The sequence below is a fragment of the Nomascus leucogenys genome, chromosome 12, assembly GCF_006542625.1.
Source record: "Nomascus leucogenys isolate Asia chromosome 12, Asia_NLE_v1, whole genome shotgun sequence".
Taxonomy (NCBI): Eukaryota; Metazoa; Chordata; class Mammalia; order Primates; family Hylobatidae; genus Nomascus; species Nomascus leucogenys.
In genome coordinates, this window is record NC_044392.1 from 51051444 (window position 1) to 51076521 (window position 25078).

The following is a 25078-nucleotide window of genomic DNA, read 5'->3' on the forward strand; positions in this document are numbered from 1 at the left end:
AACTTGCCCACCCTCAAGAGCCTCAAAGGATAGGCCAGAATTAAAGTCAGAAACTTTAATTTCCAAATATATTGATCAAAAATATACAACTTCAACAGCAACTCTTTATCCTAAGGAGAGATCCTGCAGTATATCTAGGGAAAGGGCCATAAAATGAGGGGGTAGAGGACTTTGGGGTATATCCCAAACTTCCCCTGCAACTAAACAGAGTTTGTTCTCTGCATTAACAACAGCGACTTCCTCATTTCCTCCTACATGTTTGGAGAGGCTGAAGGCTCTGCAGTTCTTGAATGACAGCCTGGGTCCATTCCTCTCTGTAGGAGATGTCCAGGGGAAGGAGGACATCTGCCTACTACTCTACAGTGTTTCTGGGCAGATCCTACACCCAATTTTAGAGGCTTCCTGATAGGCATGAGGGGAAGTCATCCACATCCACGGTATCTGAGAAGGAATTTAGGCCTCAGTCGTGGCTTGTGCTGAGGTGAAGACCACACTCTTTCGGTTTTCCAGCCTCTTCTTCCTGGAAAGGGGAATGGCTCATGAGAATGACTGCTATCTAAGTGAAGCAGATTAGAGGTGAAATAGGAGAACGCTTTTTAATAGAAAAGAGGGCTGGGCAAGGTGTTTCATGCCTATAATCCCAGCACTTTGGGAGGCTGAGGCGGGTGGATCACTTGAGGTCAGGAGTTGGAGACCAGCCTGGGCAATGTAGTGAAAACCCATCTCTGCTAAAAATAGAAAAATTATCTGGGCATGGTGGCACGTGTCTGTAGTCCCAGCTACTCAGGAGGCTGAGGTGGGAGGACTACTTGAGCCCGGGAGGTGGAGGTTGCAGTGAGCTGTGATAAAGCCATGCACTCCAGCCTGGACAACAAGGAGAACCTGTCTCAAAAAGTGGGTGGCTCACGCCTGTAATCCCAGTACTTTGGGAGGCCGAGGCGGGCGGATTGCCTCAGGTCAGGAGTTTGAGATCAGCCTGGCCAATATGGTGAAACCTTGTCTCTACTAAAAGTACAAAAATTAGCTGGGTGTGATGGTGCGTGCCTGTAGTCCCAGCTACTCGGGAGGCTGAGGCAGAATTGCCTGAACCCAGAAGGCAGAGGTTGCAGTGAGCTGAGATTGCACACCACTGCACTCCAGACTGAGTAACAGAGCAAGACTCCGTCTCCCCCCAAAAAATAAAATAAAATTTAAAAAAATTAAAAAGACTGGAGGAATGGAAAGTAGGGCCTCACCGAATCTTTCTAGCAATGAAATAAACAGCCAGGAGAAGGCAGAGACAGCCAACCAAGATTCCTACACCTAGACTCAGCATTTCACCTGGGGGAGATAAAGGTAAAAGGTGTCAGCCTAGGACTAACATAGATTTTGAGCCTTTCCCCCACTCGATGAGGATGCCTCCCCTCCCTGCAGTGTCTTATAAGGCTGCCTTACCTGTGGTATACAAAGATCCTGCTGTAAGAGAAGAAAATGGGTCAGTGGGACTTCAGATCCCCATCCCAGCTGGGAGCAGCACTCTCTGCTGCTATGCCTGGGAGAATCCCCCGGGGGCACCCTGGGGTGGGGGTTGATTCCCAATCCAAGCAAGTCCCGGAAACCCCCTCCCCTTTTAGCCTTTTCTTCTCATTGGCTTCCTAGTTCCTGCCATTGTGTCCCCCTCAGTTTCCCATCTCTTCTGAGCCGTGGAGAATCACCTTGGATAAAAGAAGCAAAGACCATGCGCTGATTGAGAGGCTGAGGGGCTCGGTAGTTCTGTACCAGAAGCTTGGAGGGCCCTTCTTCTGTGGAGAACAATGTCCCCTGAAGCTTTTCCAGCTGAGGAGCAGAAGCGTGGGAGAGGTGTTACTGTGGGAGAGGTGTTACTTTGGGGAGTGGGAAGGGGTCTGAAGTTGCAACTGTGTCTCACCTCACCTCGTTTCTCCACCACTTACCTGTTCCATTGAAATCTGGGACCTTCTATAGAAGACTGTCCAGAGCACACTCTGGTAGCAAGGGGGAGTTGTGAGCGAGCCATTGTAGCGGAAGTACTGCCCCAGCTGTGGGGGGAGCAGCTCTCTTAGGTTGAAGGGAGGCACTGAGGTCTTCTGATCTGGGGAGAACAGACTGGGACTCATCTTCCTTTCAGTGTGCCCTAGCTTACCTAGATAGGGCTCCCAGAAGCAAAATTCCTTGGCTCTATGTAATTGCTTCATCCCAAGGCTTTTAAGGATAGTTTTTGAAAGTCTAATCTTACTTCCTGCTATAGATTTTTAAGGCTCACCTTTATGCCTGACTTCATGCAAGTGACTCAGAATGTGTTCATAAGCTATATTCTTAGTCTCACCCACCTGGAAGAGGAGGAAAGGGAGAGAGTTTGGAATGAGTCCATGTTTGGAATAAGAAATTTATGTACAGAATAAATGGTCAGGGTGGGCTGCTGCCTGCCATAGGAAGGAGGCCAGTAACATAAATAGGTTTGAGGGTTGCAGAGGAAGTGGAGAGAAACCTGGAAGGGGCTGGGGGCTACTGACCTCAATTAGGATGCCCAGGACAGCCAGGCCCTGAGGCCTCTCAGCAGCCTCACTCAAGCTGTCATAGGAATCAGAGTCATAATGTACAATGTGGAGCTAAAGGAAGGAAGAGGGAATTGAATCATGGAATGTCCCCACCCCCTTCAAGGCCTTGATCCTAGCTGCCACCATCACCCCGCTGTCCCCGGCAGGCACTAAGTCTGTCCCTCAAAGATTGGCCTTATCTCCCCAGCATGACTTTTCCTAAGGTCCAGATCCTTTCCCCAGGACCAACCATCCCTGTTACTTTGTCTGAGTCCCAGCTCTTTGTTCCCTGGTACCTCTGCAACTGTGGCTTCACTGTTGATCTGGTGTTCTGACCCCTCTGGGGATCCTTTCTGACCCCAGTGCAGGTGGAGCTGGGCAGCTACGTATTTTCGGGGAAGTCCACCCAGATACAGGGTAGAGGGCAGAGAGAGTTGCACTGTGAGGAAAAGAGCAAACTCGGATTGGTGGAGGCATGTGGATACATTCCCACTCCTGGGTTGCCACCACTAACTGGGAGACTTGGCCCTCTTCCAGTTTTCTCCCCTAGTAGTACCCAGTTCCTCCCATAGGCCAGTGCTTTTCTAGCGTTTATCTTCCCTTTTCTTGGTGAAGATCAAGTCAGTGCAATGATACCTACCTACTGAGCTTGGTTATAAACATTTCGATTCCCGCTTTGGCTACAGGATCCTGATCCCCATTCTCATATCTCCAAATTCATGGACAAAGCTTTTTGAGAATTCGCAGGTTAGGAGAATGCTGCTTTCCTCTGACTCCTGAGGTTATTTGTTTATTTATGTCAGATGGGTAATGTGCCAACATCTTGACAAGATTTGAGGGTGGCACATCTTTACGGATGCTCATGAACACCCCATCATCATGCTCATGAACTACAAAAGGATCTCACTCCTAAGATCTGAGCTGGAGCCTACAACTCCTTGGAGCCTGTGCTTTTACCTGTGTGGCCATTGTTGTGCAGGTCCAAAGGCTCGGTTCCAGGCTGGTCATATCCGTGGGGCTGCAGAGCAGGCAACTCAGGATCAAATGTCACACTGTCTGTCTGAATATCTATGGGCGACTGGGCATTGTTTCCACACTCAGGGTAAGAGGCTGGCCAATGGTCCTGACCATGTGGGCCTGGTGGGGGTTACCACAGACATTGGTCCTGTCCTCCAGCTCTAGCTACCCTTCAACACCGCCCCCTCCCTTTGACCTTTCCCCTAGCCAAGCCATACATCTGTGTGGAGGTAGAAATGGACTTCCCTCCACCCAGGTTAAGACCCCAGTTGTACAGGGATGGGTGAGGTAGGAGTCCTGTTGAGTCTCACACTGCAGTTCCCCTTCCCTACCCAGAGGCAGTGATGATTCCCCAACTATCCTGATGAATGGGGAGTGGTAGCTCTTTTACTTACCTGTATTTTGAGAACAAGAAAGCTGAATGAGGGGAGAGGGGATGCATAGAAAACCTGAATACCTTGAGAGATGGGATTAGAGAGTAGGAGTAGAAAAATGGGAGAAATAAAATGATCCTAGATAGGCCAGGCACAGTGGCTCATGCCTGTAATCCCAGCACTTTGGGAGGCCGAGGCAGGTGGATCGCTTGAGGTCAGGAGTTCGAGACCAGCCTGGCCAACATGGTGAAACCCCATCTCTACCAAAAATACAAAAATTAGCCAGACGTGGTGGTGGGCACCTGTAATCCCAGCCACTCGAGAGGCTGAAGCAGGAGAATCGCTTAAACCCGGGAGGTGGAGTTTGCAGTGAGCCCAGATTGCGCCACTGCACTCCAGCCTGGGTGACAGAGCAAGACTCTGTGTCAAAAAAAAAAAAAAAAGATCCTAGAGAGATAGGGTCTCCTGGAGGACCCTATCAAGTGGCCTTGGGATTCAGATATCCTGACTTCTCATCATTCACTTCTTGCTCTCACACTGACCGTTTATCATGGACTTGAGTTCGGTTAACTCATTAATCAGTAGTTCATAGGAACTGAGTTCCACCTCCCCCAGGGTCAGAAACTATCCTGCCAGCCTCTTCCTCACCCCTGACCTCCAGCTCTGTCCCAATTTCAGATGCAGGTTAGGGGTAGGATGGATGAGGATAGACAGAGCCAGAAGGAGACCTGGCAGCTAAGCTCAGAGTTCCCACCCAGCTTCCTTTCCACCCCAGCTCCCTCACTCCTACACGATTTACTGAGGACTTAACTAGCTTTCCTGCCAAATCAGGAGGTGTAGGATTTGATGATTAGAGCAGGATCTAGGAGCCACATATGCGAAACTCAAGGCAGGAGGAGCTCCAGAAGGGAGGAGCTAGGGTGAGAAGCTAAAGGAAGTCTCCTCCCACCCGCACAGTGTGTCTTCCTGCTAGGTGAGGAGGTCCCAGTGTGAAAGGGTTGTCGGGAGGCCTCGAGATCTGCTCACCCTCATATGTCCAGTGTTGACCTGCAAGGCAGAATAGTTTGGGTTACAGCCAGTGCAGCCTGGGGCAGAGCCCTGGCCTCCACGCTCCCCTCCCTCCGGCATTCTGTACTGCTCCACCTCCCTCTCTGCAGTCTCTCCTCCCTCTGCTCCAGCACTTTGCAAAGGAAGCCCTGAAACTGGACACCTCTGTGGAAAGGTCGGGGGGCCTATTTAAAATCACCAGCCAGGCTGTGCTGGTGCTTGCGGAGTAAAAGGGGAGGAGGAAGGAAAAGAGGTAAAGCCCAGAGACTAAAATTAACCTGGATCCAAATGTGCGATTGGCCCAACCCTTACTTTTCTGTAACCTGTGCCAAGTCAATCTAACACTTAGAAGATTGGGGTGGGTGGGGTGAGGGTGTGGGCAGAGGGTTGGAAGGATAGGGACTAGAAAGCAGGGAGGAGAAAGGAGTTCAGAGAGTGTGTGTGTTGGGGGGTGCTACTGAGGGGAGAAGGGGGGATTATTCCTTTGCTTTGAAAAATTGCATGAATAAAGGCACTGAGCTGTAAAATCATATGTAAATTCTTCCTTTCTGGTCCCATTAGCTCTAGAGGAAACTCCTCATCACCAGGAGGCTCTGCTCCCTACATTCCGAGATGGTTAGGGAAGGGCAGGAATCAGGGCAGGGTCTACTCTAGATTGAGGGTGGTGGGTGGGCACAGGCGGCCAGGCTGGCAGGGACAGGATGAAAGTGAAGCATTGTGTGTAGAGAAGAGAGCTGCCAGCTGGGTCACATGCCAGGCTCTCGTGCAGTCCTGTGTGACGCAAAGGCTGAGGGTCTGCAGGTCCAGCCCCTCCCTACGGCCAAACTGCCTCAAGAAGAAAACGAAGACCTTCATGGTTTATGCTGCAATATTCATACTACTAGAAACTCTGGAGAAAAATCCTAAATTCCTTCCTGTCTCTCTCTCTTATTCCCTTAAATTCCTCACACTTGTGAGATGTCCTGCTCTTATCCTTGACCTATTCTGCTAGCCCAAGGGAGAGCTGGAGGAAGCCTCTCATTTACCATATCTGCGGGACCCCCCAACAACTCGAATTCCCTGGTCTGTAAAGGTGCCTGTCCACTCTGGTCAGAGCCTCAACACACTTATTCTGTCTCTTCCTCCTCTTTCCCTATTTTCTTCTTTCTCCTCAGATGAGATTTGTGACTCTCCATTTGGCTGCCCGCCTGCCCCCATCCTCTCTGCATTTGCCTTCTGCTCTCTGGACACCCCCCTCACCCTGCTCTTTCCACAAACCTCGGTTACACACCTAGTATGTGCTGGATACTGTGCTAGGCACGGGAAACACAAAAATGAGGTCTAGGAGTTCCTGGGGACACTCCTGGAGCGCTTCAGCCTGTTCTCCCAAGAATCCCTCCTCATCTCCTGGGAGCTTCTGAAAGTCCTTTGTAAACTGTAAAGTGTCAAACAAATGTTGGCTCTTACTGCCACTTTTAGAGGATAACTGGTGAGTTAGTCGCTCCACAGAATGAAGAGGGAATCTTGGCCAAAAGGGGATGAATTGGAGATCAGGGTCTGAGTTGGGCAGGAAGTATTCTTCCCCCCACCCCCCATCTATCTATCTTTTCACTCCAGGCCTCTTTGACTCCCTATTTGGAGGAGTTTGTAAATAAAGAAGTCCAGGAGTCCTGCCTGGGACCAGGGCAGTGGGGGAAAGAGCTCTGGACAAAATCTGTAGCCTGCAAAGAGATTCCAGCATTTGCGTGTGTACACACCCTGCCCACCACTAGCTCTCCCCGACCTCCAATAACAACAAGGCTGGAGAGACAAAAGGTAAAGAAGGGAAGTGGTCTCCTCCACACCCCGCTCTTTTTTCCTCATCTCTGAGCCTACTATTCCAGCCTCTAGGCTTCCTTTCACACCTCTCCTCCCCCCATTAAGCACACCTGGCGACATGTGAACATCAGCACAAATCCACACACAGACATTTAGTTGTACCTACCCCCATCTGCAGCCAGGATCCAAATCACCTCCAGCAGGAGGGCGGAGAACAACATAGTGTCCCAGGAAGGGGTGCAGGGGACTGGGAATTTGAGGACTAGAGGACTAGGACAGGCAGAGAGAGAGGGAGGGAGGAGAGAGAGAGAGAGAGAGCGAGCTCCTGGCGTGAGTGTATTTATCTCTGCTTCTCTTTCTGTCTCTGTCTCTGTGGGCTTCCAGGGGATTTGGTGTTCAGTAGGGTACCATGGGTTTCTGGATCCCCAGGACAAATCTCTTGCTGCCTCTTCGCCCTCTCTCTTTATCTCCCTCTGCAGTCTCCACTCCACTAGCTGGCCGGCGACTTTACAACTGCCTCCTGCTTTTAAGGTGGCTCTGAACGGGTGTGTGTGGGGACGGGGGGGGCTGCCTGGGCTGCCGGCGAACAGCTCCTTAAATAGCCAATTAGGCATGCAGGATGGCCCCACTCGGAGCTGGAGCGCGGCAAGTTTCACTGGAGCCCTGGCCCTGGCTCAGGAGCCCAGCTGGGGTGAGCTCTGCCTTCCTCTGCTAGTCACACAGATGCTGCTTAGACGGGTGTTCCCTGGAGCAGGCAGGGTCAAGGAAGGGGCTTTGGGGTTCAACTCAGCCCCCTCAAGAGGACACGGTATTTTCATCCCCTCGCCTGGCTTCTCCTCTGAGGAGCAACTCCCTGGGTGGTATGGGGCAGATGGCGGGGGTACCTGTTCCCAATTCCCTGCATAATCTGAGCTGCCCTGGAATGGGAAGAGTCCAGAATTAGGAGATACATAACAAGAAGGAATTGGGGACTCAGGGTGCAGGGGAGGGGTGGAGGAAGTCAAGAACTAAAACCTGAGTTGTGTCCTAAGTTATAAGGAAGAGAAGTAAGGCGAGGAGAACTCATCTGGAGCAATCTCTTCTGTGCCTGCCACCACTGCCTTCCCACGGTGAGGCCTGGGTCCACGTGCCTGTGTGGCCTGGGGCAGGGCGGGGAGGGAGCGTTGTTTGCTGGATAAAGCCCATTTGTATGCCCAGTGGGGGAGGGGTGTAGCAGCACCATGGAGAGACAGCGGCTGTAACTGCCAGACCCAGCCACCTCCCTCTCCAGGGATCTAGGGCGGCTTTTGTCACTGAAGAGGACACTGACCTCCGGCAGAGAGGCCAGGGCAGGAGGAAAGAAGGAGAGACTTTAGGAACAATCACTACCACCATCAGAAAAAGGCGGTCTTCAGAGAAAGAGAGGGGAGGGTCTGGAGAGACCATGTGATCCAGATGGAAGAGGGGCCCAGGGTCTTCCCTCCAGCCCAACAAAGGCCTGAGGCAGGACATGTGGCACTGAATGAAACCTGCCACCAATGAGCTGCACCCGTGGAGTATGGAGGCTACATGTCTCAGGAATGTGAACTGATGTTTGCTCCCCACGGGACTGGAAATCCCGATTGGAATGTACATCCTAAATCCGTCGTTAGAGAATGTGAAACCCACAGATACTTTCAAGCCAGACATTGAAACCTCTTTCTCCTCTGTGCCCTTCACCAGAGGCACCAGCCAGGAGGATGCACCCATTTGAAGCTCCCTCTGCCCTCCTTGCTCCTGCTGAGTAGCAATAAATAGCCAAACAAAGGGAGCAGAAACTAAATAAAGGAGCAGGATAAAAGCCAAATGAACAGAATAATGCATGTGCTCGATCATCAGCTCCTGCAAAGACAGGCGCTCACTGTGCCTTTCCATCCCCCGTGATTGATCTGCAAAGCCAAGCCATTTTGCTGATGTCATTTCCCTTTTTCTTCTCCTATCACTCTCTGAATTATTTGTCCCCTTCAGGAAAGTGTTATGTTTTGAGGTTCCCCAAAGCCCCATCCATCCCATTTAAGAAGAGTAAAAGGCTTGAAGTATAAATTAGACTTCCCGGGAATCAGGGTACTTAACACAAAGAAAGAAAAAGAAAGTGGAGACATCTTGGTATGAACGAAGAGATTTAGTAGGAAAGAAGAGATCTGAACAGAATGACCTCTGCCAGGACAGACTTCCCCTGGAGCGCTGAGCTGAGATTCCGATTCCCAAGGCAGATAGCATGTCTTGCCAGGCGCCACCTCCTGGCCTGTCTATGAATTTTTAAATTTTAATTTAAAATGCCTTGTGTATGGTTCCTTCTGGGAGGTATTTCACTGCTGCTGGGCTTTGGGATTTTGCCTATGCAACTGAACATTGTTTCACAAAGATATCTTAGCCTGGAATCAACACTTTCCTGATCTTGGGTGAGCAACGCATCCAGGTGCTTGTGCTTCCCAGACGACAAAGGCCCTCCTTTCCAGGACAGAGGGATCCAGGAGGCAAGTGCCATCCTCTAGGCACTTGACTTTATCTTGATCTTTGGCTTTACTGTGGATATTTCTTTTGTTGCTTTCTAGCTGTGCCGATTTGGAGTAGGTGTCAAGGAGACCCTTATATGTAAGTTAAAAAAAACTGACACAGCTCCCTCTCCCCACTCAGTCTTAGTTTCCACTCAAACTCTGGCACCTTTGTTTTAGTTCTGACCTCTCTCTCAAGCCCTTTCTTTGCCTGCATTGGCTAAAACCGTTAAAACCAAAACCAAGCATCCCACTGCCTTCTGGCGCCATCTCCTGTCCTTGTAGATATACTGAAACTTGACTGAGATGAGGCGTGGTGGCTCACGCCTGTAATGCCAGCACTTTGGGAGGCCAAGGCAGGTGGGCCAGGAGTTCCAGACCAGCCTGGCCAAAACACATCAAAACCCCGTCTCTACTAAAAATACAAAAATTAGCCAGGTGTGGTGGTGCATGCGTGTAATCCCAGCTACGCAGGAGGCTGAGGCAGGAGAATTGCTTGAACTCAGGAGCGGGAGGTTGCAGTGAGTTGAGATTGCTCCACTGCACTCTAGCCTGGGTAACAGAGAGAGACTCTGTCTCAAAAACAAAAAACAAACAAACAAAAAAGAATTACGTAATTTTGGAAAAAATGACCCTTTGGATCATTTTCTTAGTTTTCCAGTTCACATTACACAACAGATGCAGTATGAGAATCTTGTAAATTGAGGACCGGTAAAAGTTTGTGGTCTGAGAACTTGCAAGTCATTTAATTATAAACAATAAATTACACTATTTCAGTTGCAATTTTTTTTTTTTTTTTGAGACAGAGTCTCGCTCTGTTGCCCAGGCTGGAGTGCAGTGGCGCAATCTCGGCTCACTGCAAGCTCCGCCTCCCGGGTTCACGCCATTCTCCTGCCTCAGCCTCTGCTAGTAGCTGGGACTACAGGCGCCCTCCACCACGCCCGGCTATTTTTTTGTATTTTTAGTAGAGACGGGGTTTCACCGTGGTCTCGATCTCCTGACCTCGTGATCCGCCCGCCTCGGCCTTCCAAAGTGCTGGGATTACAAGCGTGAGCCACCGCGCCCAGCCTTTCAGTTGCAATTTTGTGTCATACATTGATTCCACGAACAGAACGCTGCCTGGTACATAACTGTTGATTGAATGAATCTAGTAATTGCAACATTTATTTACTTTCTTTCACAGAATTTTAGAGCAGAAGGGCCCTCAGGCATCATTCTAAACACCTTGTTATACCCTGTAAAACTGAGTTTTGAGAGATTTAGGGATTCAGCCATGGTTAGTCATGTAGCTGCTAGGCTAAACCAGAACAAGGACACAGGCACCAGTGAGCTTTCTCCTACACCATTGGTTCTCTCTTTTTTTTTTTTTTTTCTGAGATGGAGTCTTGCTCTGTCGCCCAGGCTGGAGTGCAGTGGCGCAATCTCAGCTCACTGCAAGCTCCGCCTCCCGAGTTCACGCCATTCTCCTGCCTCAGCCTCTCCGAGTAGCTGGGACTACAGGCGCCCGCCACGACGCCCGGCTAATTTTTTTTTTTTGTATTTTTAGTAGAGACGGGGTTTCACCGTGGTCTCGATCTCCTGACCTCGTGATCCGCCCGCCTCGGCCTCCCAAAGTGCTGAGATTACAAGCGTGAGCCACCGCGCCCGGCCTACACCATTGGTTCTCAAATGTCAATGTGCATCAGAATCACCTGGAAAGCTTTTTAAACTTGGAAAGCTTATTAAAATACAGATTTCTGGCCAGGTTCAGTGGCTCATGTCTGTAATCCTAGCACTTTGAGAGGCCGAGGCGGGCAGATCACCTGAGGTCAGGAATTTGAGACCAGCCTGGCCAACATGGCGAAACCCCATCTCCACTAAAAATACAAAAAAATTAGCCAGGCGTGGTAGCGGGTGCCTGTTACCCCAGCTACTTGGGAGGCTGAGGCAGGAGAATCGCTTGAACTCGGGAGACAGAGGTTGCAGTGAGCCGAGACTGCACCACCGCACTCCAGCCTGGGTGACAAGAGCAAAACTCTATCTCAAAGATAAAATAGAATAAATAAATACAGATTTCTGGACCTCACCCCCATAGTACCTGATTCTATAGTTCTGGGTATATCTAAATCTATATTAGCATTTCTCTTTCTCTCTCTCTCTCTTTTTTTTTTTTTTTTTTTTTTTTGACAGTCTCAGCTGGGCGCAGTGGCTCACACCTGTAATCCCAGAACTTTGGGAGTCTGAGGTGGGCAGATCACGAGGTCAAGAGATCAAGACCATCCTGGCCAACCAACATGGTGAAACCCCATCTCTACAAAAAATACAAAAATTAGCTGGGCTTAGTGGCGCATGCCTGTAGTCCCAGCTACTCGGGAGGCTGAGGCAGAAGAACCGCTTGAACCCGGGAGGAGGAGGTTGCAGTGAGCGGAGATAGCGCCATTGCACTCCAGCCCGGGCGACAGAGTGAGACTCCATCTCAAAAAAAAAAAAAAAAAGAGTCTCGCTTTGTTGCCCAAGCTGCAGTGCAATGGCACGATCTTGGCTCACCGTAACCTCTGCCTCCCGGGTTCAAGCGATTCTCCTGCCTCAGCCTCCCAAGTAGCTGGAATTACAGGCATTTGCCACCACGCCCGGCTAATTTGGTATTTTTAGTAGAGACGGGGTTTCTCCATGTTAATCAGGCTAGTCTTGAACTCCCTACCTCAGGTGATCTGCCTGCCTCAGCCTCCCAAAGTGCTGGGATTACAGGCGTGAGCCACCACGCCCAGCCTCTCTCTCTCTTTTTTTTTTTTTTGGAAACAGGGTCTCAGTCTGTCACCTAGGCTAGAGTGCAGTGGCAGAATCATAGCTCACTTCAGCCTCAAACTCAAGTGATCCTCTTCTCAGCCTCCTGAGTAGCTAGGACTACATGCGCATGCCACCATGACTGGCAGGTTTTAAAAATTTTCTTAGTTTTTGTAGAGACAAGATTTTGTCATGTTGCCCAGGCTGGTCTCGAACTCCTGGGCTCGAGTGATTTGCCCAGCTCGGCCTCCCAAAGTGCTGAGATTATAAGCATGAGCCACCGCAGCCACTTCTTTCTAGTCACCATGAATAAAAGCACTAAGTATTTGAGTACAGGTCTTTGAGCAGACATATGTTTTTATTGTTCTTGAGTAAATACCTAGGAGTGGGAATAAATAGATACTGAGTGCTGGATTGTACGGGAAGCATATGTTTAACTTTGTAAACAAACTGCCGGGCTGTTTTTCTTTTACTTTCTTTTCTTTTGAGACGGCATGGCTCTGTTGTCCAGGTTGGAGTGCAGTGGCGTGATCTTGGCTCACTGCAGCCTTCCCTTCCTGGGCTCAAGCGATCCTCCCACCTCAGCCTCCCAAGCACCTGAGTCTAAAGGTTCACGCCACCATGCCCAACTAATTTTTTAATTTTTTTGTAGAGATAAGGTTTCACCATATTGCCTAGGTTGGCCTTGAACTCCTGGGCTCAACACCATATTGCCTAGGTTGGCTCCTGCCTCGGCCTCCCAAAGTGTTAGAATTACAGGCATGAGCCACCGTGCCTGGCCTCTTTTATTTTATTATTTTATTATTTATTTATTTATTGAGACGGAGTCTTGCTCTGTTTCCCAGGCTGGAGTGCAGTGGCATGATCATGGCTCACTGCAACCTCTGCCTCCCAGGTTCAAGCGATTCTCCTGCCTCAGCCTCCCAAGTAGCTGGGACTACAGGCACGTGCCACCATGTCTGGCTAATTTTTGTGTTTTTAGTAGAGACACAGTTTCACCATCTTGGCCAGGCTGGTCTCTAACTCCTGACCTCATGATCCACCTGCCTCAGCCTCCCAAAGTGCTGGGATTACAGGTGTGAGCCACCGCGCACAGCCTATTTTATTTTATTTTTTAATAGAGATGGGGTCTTGCCATGTTGCCTAGGCTGGTCTCATCTCCTAGGTTCAAGTGATTCTCCTGCCTAGGCCTTCCAAAGTGTTGGGATTACCAGTGTGAGCCATTGCACCTGGTCCCCAGACTGTTTTTCATAGTGCTTATACAGTTTTTCTTTCCCACCAGCAATGTATGAGTTCTAGTTGTCCTCATCTTTACAAGCATTTGATATTGTCCATTTAAAAAAAAAAAAAGTACAGCCGGGCACGGTGGCTCACGCCTGTAATCCCAGTACTTCGGGAGGCCAAAGTGGGTGCATCACGAGGTCAGGATTTCGAGACCAGCCTGGCCAGCATGGTGAAACCCTGTCTTTACTAAAAATACAAAAATTAGCCAGGTGTGGTGGCTCATGCCTGTAATCCCAGCTACTCTAGAGGCTGAGGCAGGAGAATCTCTTGAACCCGGGAAGCAGAGGTTGAAGTGAGCCGAGATCATGCCATTGTACTCCAGCCTGGGCGACAAGAGCAGGACTCCATCTCAAAAAAAAAAAAAAAAAAAGTAGCTATTCTTCTAGGTGTATAATGGTATCTCATTTTGGTTTTAATTTAGGATATCAACTTTTTAAAGGGTTTTTGCCATATTTGTTACCATATTGCCTTCCATAAAGGTTATACTCCTCCAGTGGTATTTATACGAGTTGTTACTCTTTTCTTCTTTGGGGAGATAAACAAAAGACTCTACAATTGGTGTTTCACACTAGGCAAAAATTCAATGTTTTTCTTTCCCTTGTGACCTTTTAGCTATCATACAGAAATAAAATTCACTTGTAACATGGTTAAATTTCTGTACAGTGAATATCATCCTCTCATGGACTTTCAGAATAAAATGAGAGATATGTTCATTTGGAGGAGATTTTGGCTTAAAGATAAGTAAAGGCTACATTAGTGAGTGTAGCAAACTCTTCAAAGACACATATTGAAAGTAAACTCATTATTTTATGAGAAAGTATAACACTAAAATAATATATACTAATGCAAAATACTGTTTGTCGAAATAGCTCAAATAATTAAGCAGGAGAAAATCATAATTAAATACATCAGATTGCACCAAATAATCACCCAGCTTCTATCAAATTTCACTATATTTCAGTAGAATTACATTCAACTCTGATTACTTAGATTTTGTTTTTGGTGTTTTGTGGAAGCAATTGGCTCGATTGAGCTAAAATTAAATGGAAACACAAATACAACATTGGCAAAAAAATCTAAATTGTATTAATAAATAGAGAAATATACCATTGAAACATGACAGATGAGTATAGCAAGGTCCTGTCAACAGATATTGTACATTGAGTAAGTTTGAATTTGGCATGCTAAATTTCTATATAACAAGATATAGCCAGGTGTAGTGGCTCACACCTACAGCCTCAACACTTCAGGAGGCTGAGGTGGGACGATGGCTTCAGCCCAAGGAATTTGAGGCTGTAGTGAGCCATGATCACACCACTGCACTCTAACCTGGGTGACAGAGCAAGAAAGACACTGTCTCTAAAACCAAAAAACCGAAACAAACAAAAAGAAATCAAAAAAGTTAAACAAACAAACAATATACCTACATTCTTATCTTTCACCACAGAATAAAAAATGTTGATATCAGTTTAAAGACTGCTAGACCACTCAATATGTTTCATTGTGTTTGTGGAAGGTCCACAAGTCAGTGGTTAGCTAACTCACATTATTATTGTTATTATTTTTTGAGACAGAGTCTCGCTCTGTTGCCCAGGCTGGAGTGCAGTGGCGTGATCTAGCTCACTGCAACCTTCACCTCCTGTGTTCAAGTGATTCTCCTGCTTCAGCCTCCCGCGTAGCTGGGATTACTGGCTCCCCCAACCAAGCCCAACTAATTTTTGTATTTTCAGTAGGGACAGGGTTTTGCCATGTTGGCCAGATGGTCTCAAACTCCTGACCTCAGGTGATCCACCCGCCTCGGCCTCCCAAAGTGCTGGGATTACAGGCGTGAGCCACTGCACACAGCTTATTTTTTAATTTAATTTTTATTTTTATCAAAGTAGAACGGGTACATAGTTTAAAAAGTCAAATAGATCAACATAGGTTATAATGAAACACTCTATTCTTCCCACATCTAATTCTTACTTCCCAGAGATAATTGCTGCAACTTTTTTTTTTTAATTCTTTTTTTTTTTTTTTTTTTTTTTTGAGACAGAGTCTCCCGCTCTCACCCAGGCTGGAGTGCAGTGGCGCGATCTCGGCTCGCTGCAAGCTCCGCCTCCCGCGTTCACGCCATTCGCCTGCCTCAGCCTCTCCGAGTAGCTGGGACTACAGGCGCCCGCCACCACGCCCGGCTAATTTTTTGTATTTTTAGTAGAGACGGGGTTTCACCGTGGTCTCGATCTCCTGACCTCGTGATCCGCCCGCCTCGGCCTCCCAAAGTGCTGGGATTACAAGCGTGAGCCACCGCGCCCGGCCATTGCTGCAACTTTTTAACTTCCTCCTAGTATTCACCTCAAATTTCCAAAAACGTATTTATACTGCTATGTCTTGATTTTTTAAAGTTTCAGATATTTGTGAAAGCTAATCCACCATGTTGGCTTCTGATTAACCCCAGTTCTGGGAAGGCCTCTAAGATTTCAAGTTTACCTATTGTTCCTGGTGTAAGAGCAAGTATTACCATACATTCTGCCCTTAGCTCAAACAACCTTGATGTTATATCTATACATCCCTTCTGAATCACCCTTTCCCTGTAGTATAGAAGCCCCAGGTCTGGGGGTAATGGAGCAGGAAACCATCATCTCATTTCACCATTGCCCAAGACATGCACATGGCCTCTGTTCATAAGTCTCTATTAAATGTTTATTTCTAAGAAACTGGACTCGTTAGCCTCTTTTTTTGGCCTCTCAGCTTACTTGGACTTTTGGAACAGGTTTGCATAGGCCTGACCACTGCCACAGAATTATCTATTAACTTCCAACCATAAAAGATGAGGAGTTACTTCTTTTACATAATACTTCCTTCCCAAAACACACTTCTCCTGCCCCCAGCCCCTTGGAAATAACTATTATATCATAATATTAGTTAAATTAACATTTAAGTTATCATCTATATTTACTCACAGCTTAGCCAAGAAGTGTATTATATTTCCTTTCTTGTATAACTTTTAATTTCCCTCAATTTAATAATGGCTTTATTTTTTTCTTTTGTTTTAGTTTTCTAGTTGTTTATTCATCTCCAAATTCACTGTTGAAAATCTAACTCTTATTTTATTATCTTCCAACCTGTCAGATATTCATTCTGTCATAACATTTTTAAAAGAAATATTCCTCTTGGAACCCTTTATCCTCCAGTTCTGAGTTCAACTGGCTCTTCTCTCTGGAAGCTTTTTAGTAATTTTCCTTTCTCCTGGGTGTCATATAATTTCATGCTAATGTATTTTGGGTTTTTTTTGGGGGGGGGCAGGGTTTTGAGACACAGTATCCCTCTGTTGCCCAGGCTGGAGTGCAGTGGTGCAATCTTGGCTCACTGCAACCTCCGCCTTCCGGGTTCAAGCAATTCTCGTGCCTCAGCCTCATGAGTAGCTGAGATTACAGGTGCGGGTCACCAGGCCCAGCTAATATTTGTATTTTTGTAGAGACAGGGTTTCACCATGTTGGCCAGGTTGGTCTCGAACTCCTGACCTCAGGTAATTCACCTGCCTCAGCCTCCCAAAGTGCTGGGATTACAGGCATGAGCCACCATTCCCGGCCCTGCTAAGATAATTACTGGGATCTCCGAAGGGGACCCCAATAAAAGCATTCCTTCTGTGTTCTAAGGTCCTGAACACATTGAGAAATCAGCAAAAAATAAATACAGAGATCAACATATCACCTTTATTACTGTTTGAGACCAGATTGGAGGATGTGGGTTAGTATGGGAGTCAATGAGCCTGCTAACTGGCCGGGCGCAGCTCACACCTGTAATCCCAGCACTTTGGGAGGCCGGATCACCTGAGGTCAGAAGTTCAAGACCAGCCTGGCCAACATGGAGAAACCCCATCTCTATTTAAAAAATACAAAAATTAGGCCGGGCGCGGTGGCTCACGCCTGTAATCCCAGCACTTTGGGAGGCCGAGGTGGGTGGATCACGAGGTCAGAAGATCGAGACCACAGTGAAACCCCGTCTCTACTAAAAATACAAAAAATTAGCTGGGCATGGTGGCGGGTGCCTGTAGTCCCAGCTACTCAGGAGGCTGAGGCAGGAGAATGGCGTGAACCCGGGAGGTGGAGCTTGCAGTGAGCCGAGATCACGCCACTGCACTCCAGCCTGGGCGACAGCGAGACTCCGTCTCAAAAAAAAAAAACAACAAAAATTAGCTGAGTGTGGTGGCGGGCGCCTATAATCCCAGCTACTTGAGAGATTGCGCCACTGCACTCCAGCCTGGGCAACAGACTGAAACTGTCTAAAAAAAAAAAAAAAAAAAAAAAAAAAAAAAATGCTGGGCACGGAGGCTTACGCCTGTAATCCCAACACTTTGGGAGGCGGAGGTAGGCTGATCAACTGAGGTCAGGAGTTCAAGACCAGCCTGACCAACATGGAGAAGCTCCCGTCTTTACTAAAAATACAAAATTTAGCTGGGTGTGGTGACGCATGCCTGCAATCCCAGCTACTCGGGAGGCCGAGGTAGGAGAATCACTTGAACCCGGGAGGCAGAGGTTGCAGTGAGCCAAGATCGTGCCATTGCACTCCAGCCTGGGCAACAAGAGCGAAATTCCGTCTCAAAAAAAAAAGAGCCTGCTAACTGTATCCCAGGATCAGGCAACTTGGATTGGGGCAGATCTCAGCATGGAGGAAACAAGCAGAAAATGTGTTCTGATGGGTGGGCTCCTCTTCCCAAGAGCAAGAGGATAGAACTGAGTGGAACAGTCCATTAAGAGTGGATGAACAAAGGCCAGGCGCGGTGGCTCAAGCCTGTAATCCCAGCGCTTTGGGAGGCTGAGGCGAGCGGATCACGAGGCCAGGAGATCGAGACCATCCTGGCTAACACGATGAAACCCTGTCTCTACTAAAAACACAAAAAATTAGCCGGGCGTAGTGGTGGGCGCCTGTAGTCCCAGCAACTCGGGAGGCTGAGGCAGGAGAATGGCGTGAACCCGGGAGGCGGAGCTTGCAGTGAGCCGAGATTGCGCCACTGCACTCCAGCCTGGGCGACAGAGTGAGACTCCGTCTCAAAAAAAAAAAAAAGAGTGTATGAACAAAGGGCTAAAAAAGGCCCACTTACATGAATTAAGTCTCTTCATAAGAAGGAAAACCAGCCGGGAGCGGTGTCTCAAGCCTGTAATCCCAGCTCTTTGGGAGGCTAAGGCAGGCAGATCACGAGGTCAGGAGATTGAGACCATCCTGGCTAACACGGTTAAATCCCATTTCTTTCTTTCTTTCTTCTTCTTCTTCTTTTTTTTTTTTTTTGAGACCGATTTTCACTCTTGTTGCCCAGACTGGAGTGCAATGGCGCAATTTTGGCTCACTGCAACCTCTGCCTCCCCGGTGCAAGCGATTCTCCTGCCTCAGCCTCCCAAAATGCTGGGATTACAGGCGTGAGACACCGCCCCCAGCCGGTTAAACCCCGTATCTACTAAAAATACAAAAAATTAGCCGGGCATGGTGCTGTGCGCTTGTAGTCCCAGCTACTCAGGAGGCTGAGGCAGGAGGGAGGCGGAGGCTGCAGTGAGCCGAGGTCTCGCCACTGCGCCCCAGCCTGGGCAACAGAACGGACTGTGTCTCAAAAAAAAAAAAAAAAAAAAAAAAAAAGGAAAACCTCAGAAGTAAAGAAGCATATCTGAACTACATTGTTCACCAGCTTTACAGATTCCAAAATTTTGTTGAGGTCTCTCCTCAGTTGTCTTCTTGCTCATTCTCTTTGTCCTTTGCATTTAGATCTTATTCTTTCAAAGTAATTTTATTAAGATTTGGGAGGAAATACAGGTAAATATAGATATTAAATTCTCCACATTAACCATAAGTTTCCAGGTTTATTGATTGATTGCAGTGGCAAAATGACAGCTCACTCTAGCCTCAACCTCTATTGATTGATTGCAGTGGCAAAATGACAGCTCACTCTAGCCTCAACCTCCTGGGCTCAAGCGATCCTCCCACCCCAGCCTCCTGAGTAGCTGGGACCACAGGTGGGCACCACCATGCCCAGCTAATTTTTTATTTTTTGTAGAGACAGGGTCTCCCCACGTTGCCCAGGCTGGTCTTGAACTCCTGAAGCAATCCTCCTCAGCCTTCCAAAGTGTTGAGATTACAGGTGTGAGCCGCCATGCTTGGCCTTTTTTTTTTTTTTTTTTTTTTTTTTTTTAAATAGAGACAGGCAGGATCTTGCTATATTGCACAGGCTGGTTTAGAACTTCTGGGCTCAAGCAATCCTCTGCCTCAGGCTTCCAAAGTGCTGTGATTACAGGTGTCAGCCACTGGGCCTAGCCTCAAGTTATGTTTTGAAGGTAACCTTGTTACCAAAATTACAAATTTGGCTGGGCACCATAGCTCATGCCTATAATCTCAACATTTTGGGAGGCTGAGGTGGGTGGATCACTTGAGGTCAGGAGTTCGAGACCAGCCTGGCCAACATGGGGAAACCCCGTCTCTACTAAAAATACAAAAATTAGCCGAGCATGCTGGTGCATGCCTGTAATCCCAGCTACTTGGGAGGGTGAGGCGGGAGAATCGCTTGAACCCGGGAGGCAGAAATTGCAGTGAACTAAGATTGTCCCATTGCACTCTAGCCTGGGCAACAAGACCGAAACTCCATCTCAAAAACAAAATACAGGCCGGGCGCGGTGGCTCACGCTTGTAATCCCAGCACTTTGGGAAGCCGAGGTGGGCGGATCACGAGGTCAGGAGATCGAGACCACGGTGAAACCCTGTCTCTACTAAAAATACAAAAAATTAGCCGGGCGTGGTGGCGGGCGCCTGTAGTCCCAGCTACTCGGAGAGGCTGAGGCAGGAGAATGGCGTGAACCCGGGAGGCGGAGCTTGCAGTGAGCAGAGATCGTGCCACCGCACTCCAGCCTGGGTGACAGAGCGAGACTCCGTCTCAAAAAAAACAAAACAAAATACAAAAATTAGCTGGGCGTGATGGTGCACTCCTGTAGTCCCAGCTACTCAGGAGGCTGAGGCAGGAAAATTGCTTGAACCCACAGGCGGAGGTTGTAGTAAGCCAATATCACGCCATTGTTCTCCAGGTTGGGCGACAGAATTACTGTGTTTATCCAGTAGCACAGATGACAAAGAGTTGCCTTAAGATAAATTTGTAAATTTTTTTTAATTTTTATTTTTTGAGATGGAGTCTCTCTCTTTGTTGCCCAGGCTGGAGTGCAGTGGGCAAACTCAGCTCACTGCAACCTCCACCTCCCAGGTTCAAGCAATTCTCCTGCCTCAGCCTCCTGAGTAGCTGGGATTGCAGGTACGTGCCCCCACGCCCAGCTAATTTTTGTATTTTTAGTAGCAACCGGGTTTTAGCAGGTTGACCAGGATGGTCTCGATCTCCTGACCTCGTGATCCACCCGCCTCAGCCTCCCAAAGTGCTGGGATTACAGACGTGAGCCACCGCGCCCAGCCATTTTTTTTTTTTGAGAGGGAGTCTCGCTCTGTCGCCCAGGCTGGAGCGCAGTGGTGCAATCTCGGCTCACTGCAAGCTCCGCCTCCCGGGTTCACGCCATTCTCCTGGCTCAGCCACTCCGAGTAGCTGGGACTACAGGCGCCCGCCACCACGCCCGGCTAATTTGTTGTATTTTTAGTAGAGACGGGGTTTCACCGTGGTCTCGATCTCCTGACCTCGTGATCCGCCCGCCTCGGCCTCCCAAAGTGCTGGGATTACAAGCGTGAGCCACCGCGCCCGGCCTGGATTTGTTTCTAGGAGAATTACTCTTCTAATTTTGTTTGACTTTGGCTAATGTTAGAACTTGTTTACACTCACTCCCTTAGCATGTAGAGAGGTGATTCAAACTGGGAAAGCTCAACCTAGAATTTTATATTTTTGCAGATATTCCACAGAATTTTGTATTCACATGGCAGTAATCAGGAGTTTACTGTAACAATATGCAATCTTCTCTCTTCACCATTTACTGACAATCTCTACAGAGAAGAGGATCCCAAATTAAAGAAAAAACTTGAAAAATCCTGGAAAATATAGGGTAGTTTGATCATTTTATAGTTTTCATGCTGCCAATCAGAATCTTTTCTAAAAATTATTTGATAAAGATATTCAACAAACGTTTAATAGATTAATCAAGTTTACTAGGCTGGTTGCAGTGGCTCACGCCTGTAATCTCAGCACTTTGGGAGGCCAAAGTGGGAGGATCACTTGAGCTCATGAGTTCGAGACTAGCCTGGGCAACATGGTGAAACTCTGTCTCTACTAAAAATACAAAAACAAAAACAAAAACAAAAAAACCCAAAACTAACCAGGCATGCCTGTAGTCCCAGCTACTTGGGGAGTTGAGGTGGGAGGATAACTTGAGCCTGGGATGTATAGATTGCAGTGAGCTGAGATCCCACCACTGCACTCCAACCTGGGTGATAGAGCCAGACCCTGTCTCAAAAAAAAAAAAAAAAGTTTACTTATTAGTCATCCTGGAGTTTTTGTATCTCAATGGGAGTCATAAGATTGAGTATCTATTTGTGGCATTTTGAGCATCAATAGGTAGTAAGAATGATATTTTAGAGAGCAGAACTTTTTGTGCACCCATGAATTAAACAGGATTATATTGGTCACCTTCGGAAAAAGAGTTGAACTTCGAAAAAGAGGAAATAGAGGAAATGAATTTGAGTTTCATATTTCCAAATTACTAACTACTACCTCTTGTTTTAGTTACCTTCTAGTTATCTATTGTTGCTATTGTTTACTTATTTATTAATAACTAGTAAACTACCTTAAAAATGAGTAGTTTAAAACAACAACTATACTTTATTTATTCAAGATTCTTTTGCTGTTGTTGTTGTTTGTTTGAGACACGGTCTTACTCTGTCACCCAGGCTGGAGTGCAGTGGCATGACCTTGGCTCATTGCAGCCTGGACCTCCATGGCTTAGGTGGTTCTCCTACCTCAGCCTCCCAAGTAACTGAGACTACAGGTATATGCCACGATGCCTGGCTAATTTTTTTTTTTTTTTTTTTTTTTTTTTTTTTTTTTTTTGAGACGGAGTCTTGCTCTATCACCCAGGCTGGAGTGCAGTGGCCCGATCTCGGCTCACTGCAAGCTCCGCCTCCCGAGTTCACGCCATTCTCCTGCCTCAGCCTCTCCGAGTAGCTGGGACTACAGGCGCCCGCCACCACGCCCGGCTAATTTTTTTTTTGTATTTTTAGTAGAGACAGGGTTTCACTGTGGTCTCGATCTCCTGACCTCGTGATCCGCCCGCCTCGGCCTCCCAAAGTGCTGGGATTACAAGCGTGAGCCACCGCGCCCGGCCTAATTTTTTGTATTTTTTGTAGAGATGGATTTTTGCCATGTTGCCTACGGTGGTCTCAAACGCTTGTGCTCAAACGCTTGTGCTCAAACGATCTGCCTACCTCTGCCTCCCAAAGTGCTAGGATTATAGGCATGAGCCACCACATCTGGCCTTATCAAGATTCTTTTTTTTTTTTTTTTTTGAGACGGAGTTTTGCTCGTGTTGCCCATGATGGAGTGCAGTGGTGCAATCTCGGCTCACTGCAACCTCTGCCTCCCGGGTTCAAGTGATTCTCCTGCCTCAGCCTCCTGAGTAGCTGGGATTACAGGTGTGCACCACCATGCCCGGCTAATTTTTGTATTTTTATTAGAGACAGGGTTTCACCATCTTGATCAGGCTGGTCTCAAACTTCTGACCTTGTAATCTGGCCACCTTGGCCTCCCAAAGTGCTAGGATTATAGGTGTGAGCCATCACATCTGGCCTTACTCAAAATTCTTTAGGCCGGGCATGATGGCTCATGCCTGTAATCCCAGCGCTTTGGGAGGCCGAGGCAGGTGGATCACCTGAGGTTGGGAGTTCGAGACCAGCCTGACCCACACGGAGAAACGCCATCTCTACTAAAAAAAAATACAAAATTAGCCGGGCCTGGTGGTGCATGCCTGAAATCCCAGCTACTCAGGAGCCTGAGGCAGGAGAATCGCTTGAACTTAGGAGGCGGAGGTTGCGGTGAGCAAAGATCATGCCGTTGCACCCCAGCCTGGGCAACAAGAGCAAAATTCTGTCTCAAAAAAAAAAAAAAAGAAAAAAAAAAAGAGAAAGATTCTTTAATTTGGCCAGAACATAGTGGAATAGCCTGTCTCTACTCCACATGGTGCTGGCTGGGCAGCTTGACAAAAGGCTGGAGGATCCAAGTCAACTTCACTTGCATGCCTGGGGCCTGCACTGGTTGGCTGGGACAGCTGGAAGATGTCTGGGCTCTCTCTCCCTTCATAACTCTCATTTCCCAGGGCCTCTGTCTACAATGAAAGATACATGGCCACTCTCTCCAATAGGGTAGTTAGACTTCTTTATATGAGAAACGGCTTCCCAAAGAGCAAAACAGAAACTGCCGGGTCTCTTAAGGAATAGGCCCAGAACTGGCACAGTGTTATTTCCACTACATTCTATTGGTGAAAGCAAGTCACAAGACTAGCCCCGATTCAAGGGGAAAAGAAACAGACTCCACCTCCTGATGGGAGGAGTGTGGTGTGTGCACAGGGATGGGAGAAACTGTTGATGACTATTTTTCTACTTTTGCAGGCAATTTACCACACCACTTAACCTTATAAAATTCAGTATTTTTTGTTTTTGTTTTTTTTTTTTTTTGTAAAAGTAACTCACTTTAGAGCTATAGATAGAATATAAATATATAGACATATATCCCCTAACTCTAAGGTCCTGTACAAATATAAAAACCTACATTGCCTTAAAAGGTGTTGACCTGGAAGGTTCTCAAAGCATATTAGCACAGTGGGCATTTAGAATTATTGGTGTTCTCTGGGTATTGATCATTTCTCCTAGTGCTAAGGAGAGCAGTAGTGACCCTGCTGGGTGGTTTTCTGGGACAGGATTTCTCAGTGGTATGAGTGGGAATGATTTCTGGTGGTTCCAAGTGAGTTTAAACTCTGGAGAAAATGCATTAGTTGCACTGGCCTACCTTTATCTTTAAACTGCAAATTAACTAGTTTGGAAAAGGGAAAGTGAAAAGGTTAAGAGAATAGCAGAACAGCAGTCTGTAGTTATTCTTTTTTTTTTTTTTAGACAGAGTCTTGCTCTGTCACTCAGGCTGAAGTACAATGGTGCAGTCTTGGCTCACTGCAATCTCCGCCTCCCAGGTTCAAGCATTTCTCCTGCCTCAGCCTTCTGAGTAGCTGGGATTACAGGCATGTGCCACCACACCCAGCAAATTTTTGTAGTTTTAGTAGAGACGGGGTTTCATCATGTTGGCCAGGGTGCTCTCGATCTCCTGACCTTGTGATCCGCCCGCCTCGGCCTCCCACTGTGCTGGGATTACAGGCATGAGCCACTGCACCTGGCTTGTAGTTATTCTTAACTCCTACTCCATTACCTGTTCCCCAAGAAAGCATCAACCAAATTATTTCCTAATAGAAGTATGAATTTAAAGGCAGGGCACGGTGGCTCACGCCTGTAATCCTGGCACTTTGGGAGGCCAAGGTGGGCGGACCACGAGGTCAGGAGATCGAGACCATCCTGGCCAACATGGTGAAACCCCATCTCTACTAAAAATACAAAAATTAGCTGGCTGTGGTGGCACGTGCCTTAATCTCAGCTACTCAGGAGGCTGAGGCAGGAGAATCGCTTGAACTAGGGAGTCGGAGGTTGCAGTGGGCCGAGATCGTGCCACTGCACTCCAGCCTGGCAACAGAGCAAGACTCTGTCAAAAAAAAAAAAAAAAAAAAAAAAAAATAGATGAATTTAAACTACTAGCTGAGACTTATTT

General features: G+C 47.6%; 1 protein-coding gene and 1 non-coding gene across 6 annotated transcripts; both read right to left on the minus strand.

Annotated features, from left to right (window-relative positions):
• Nucleotides 1-40: 40 nt before the first annotated feature.
• On the minus strand, nt 41-7337 carry CA14 (carbonic anhydrase 14). 5 transcript variants are annotated; one of them, XM_030824651.1, is made up of 11 exons: nt 6936-7337; nt 4952-4972; nt 3492-3671; nt 2831-2973; nt 2511-2606; nt 2261-2327; nt 1932-2089; nt 1695-1815; nt 1435-1452; nt 1236-1320; nt 41-520 (listed from the first exon to the last, which is right to left on the minus strand). In XM_030824651.1, the coding sequence occupies exons 1-11, from the start codon at nt 6988-6990 to the stop codon at nt 454-456; spliced, it is 1011 nt and encodes a 336-aa protein (XP_030680511.1). In that variant the 5' UTR covers nt 6991-7337; the 3' UTR covers nt 41-453. The 5 variants fall into 5 exon arrangements, with proteins under 5 accessions (XP_030680511.1, XP_003259212.3, XP_030680513.1 ...); XM_003259164.4 differs by having other exon boundaries at nt 1435-1455; XM_030824653.1 differs by lacking the exon at nt 1236-1320.
• LOC115837807 lies at nt 3332-3436 on the minus strand. Its single transcript, XR_004032857.1, has one exon. It is a non-coding gene; the product is annotated as a small nucleolar RNA U13 (small nucleolar RNA).
• Nucleotides 7338-25078: the final 17741 nt, after the last annotated feature.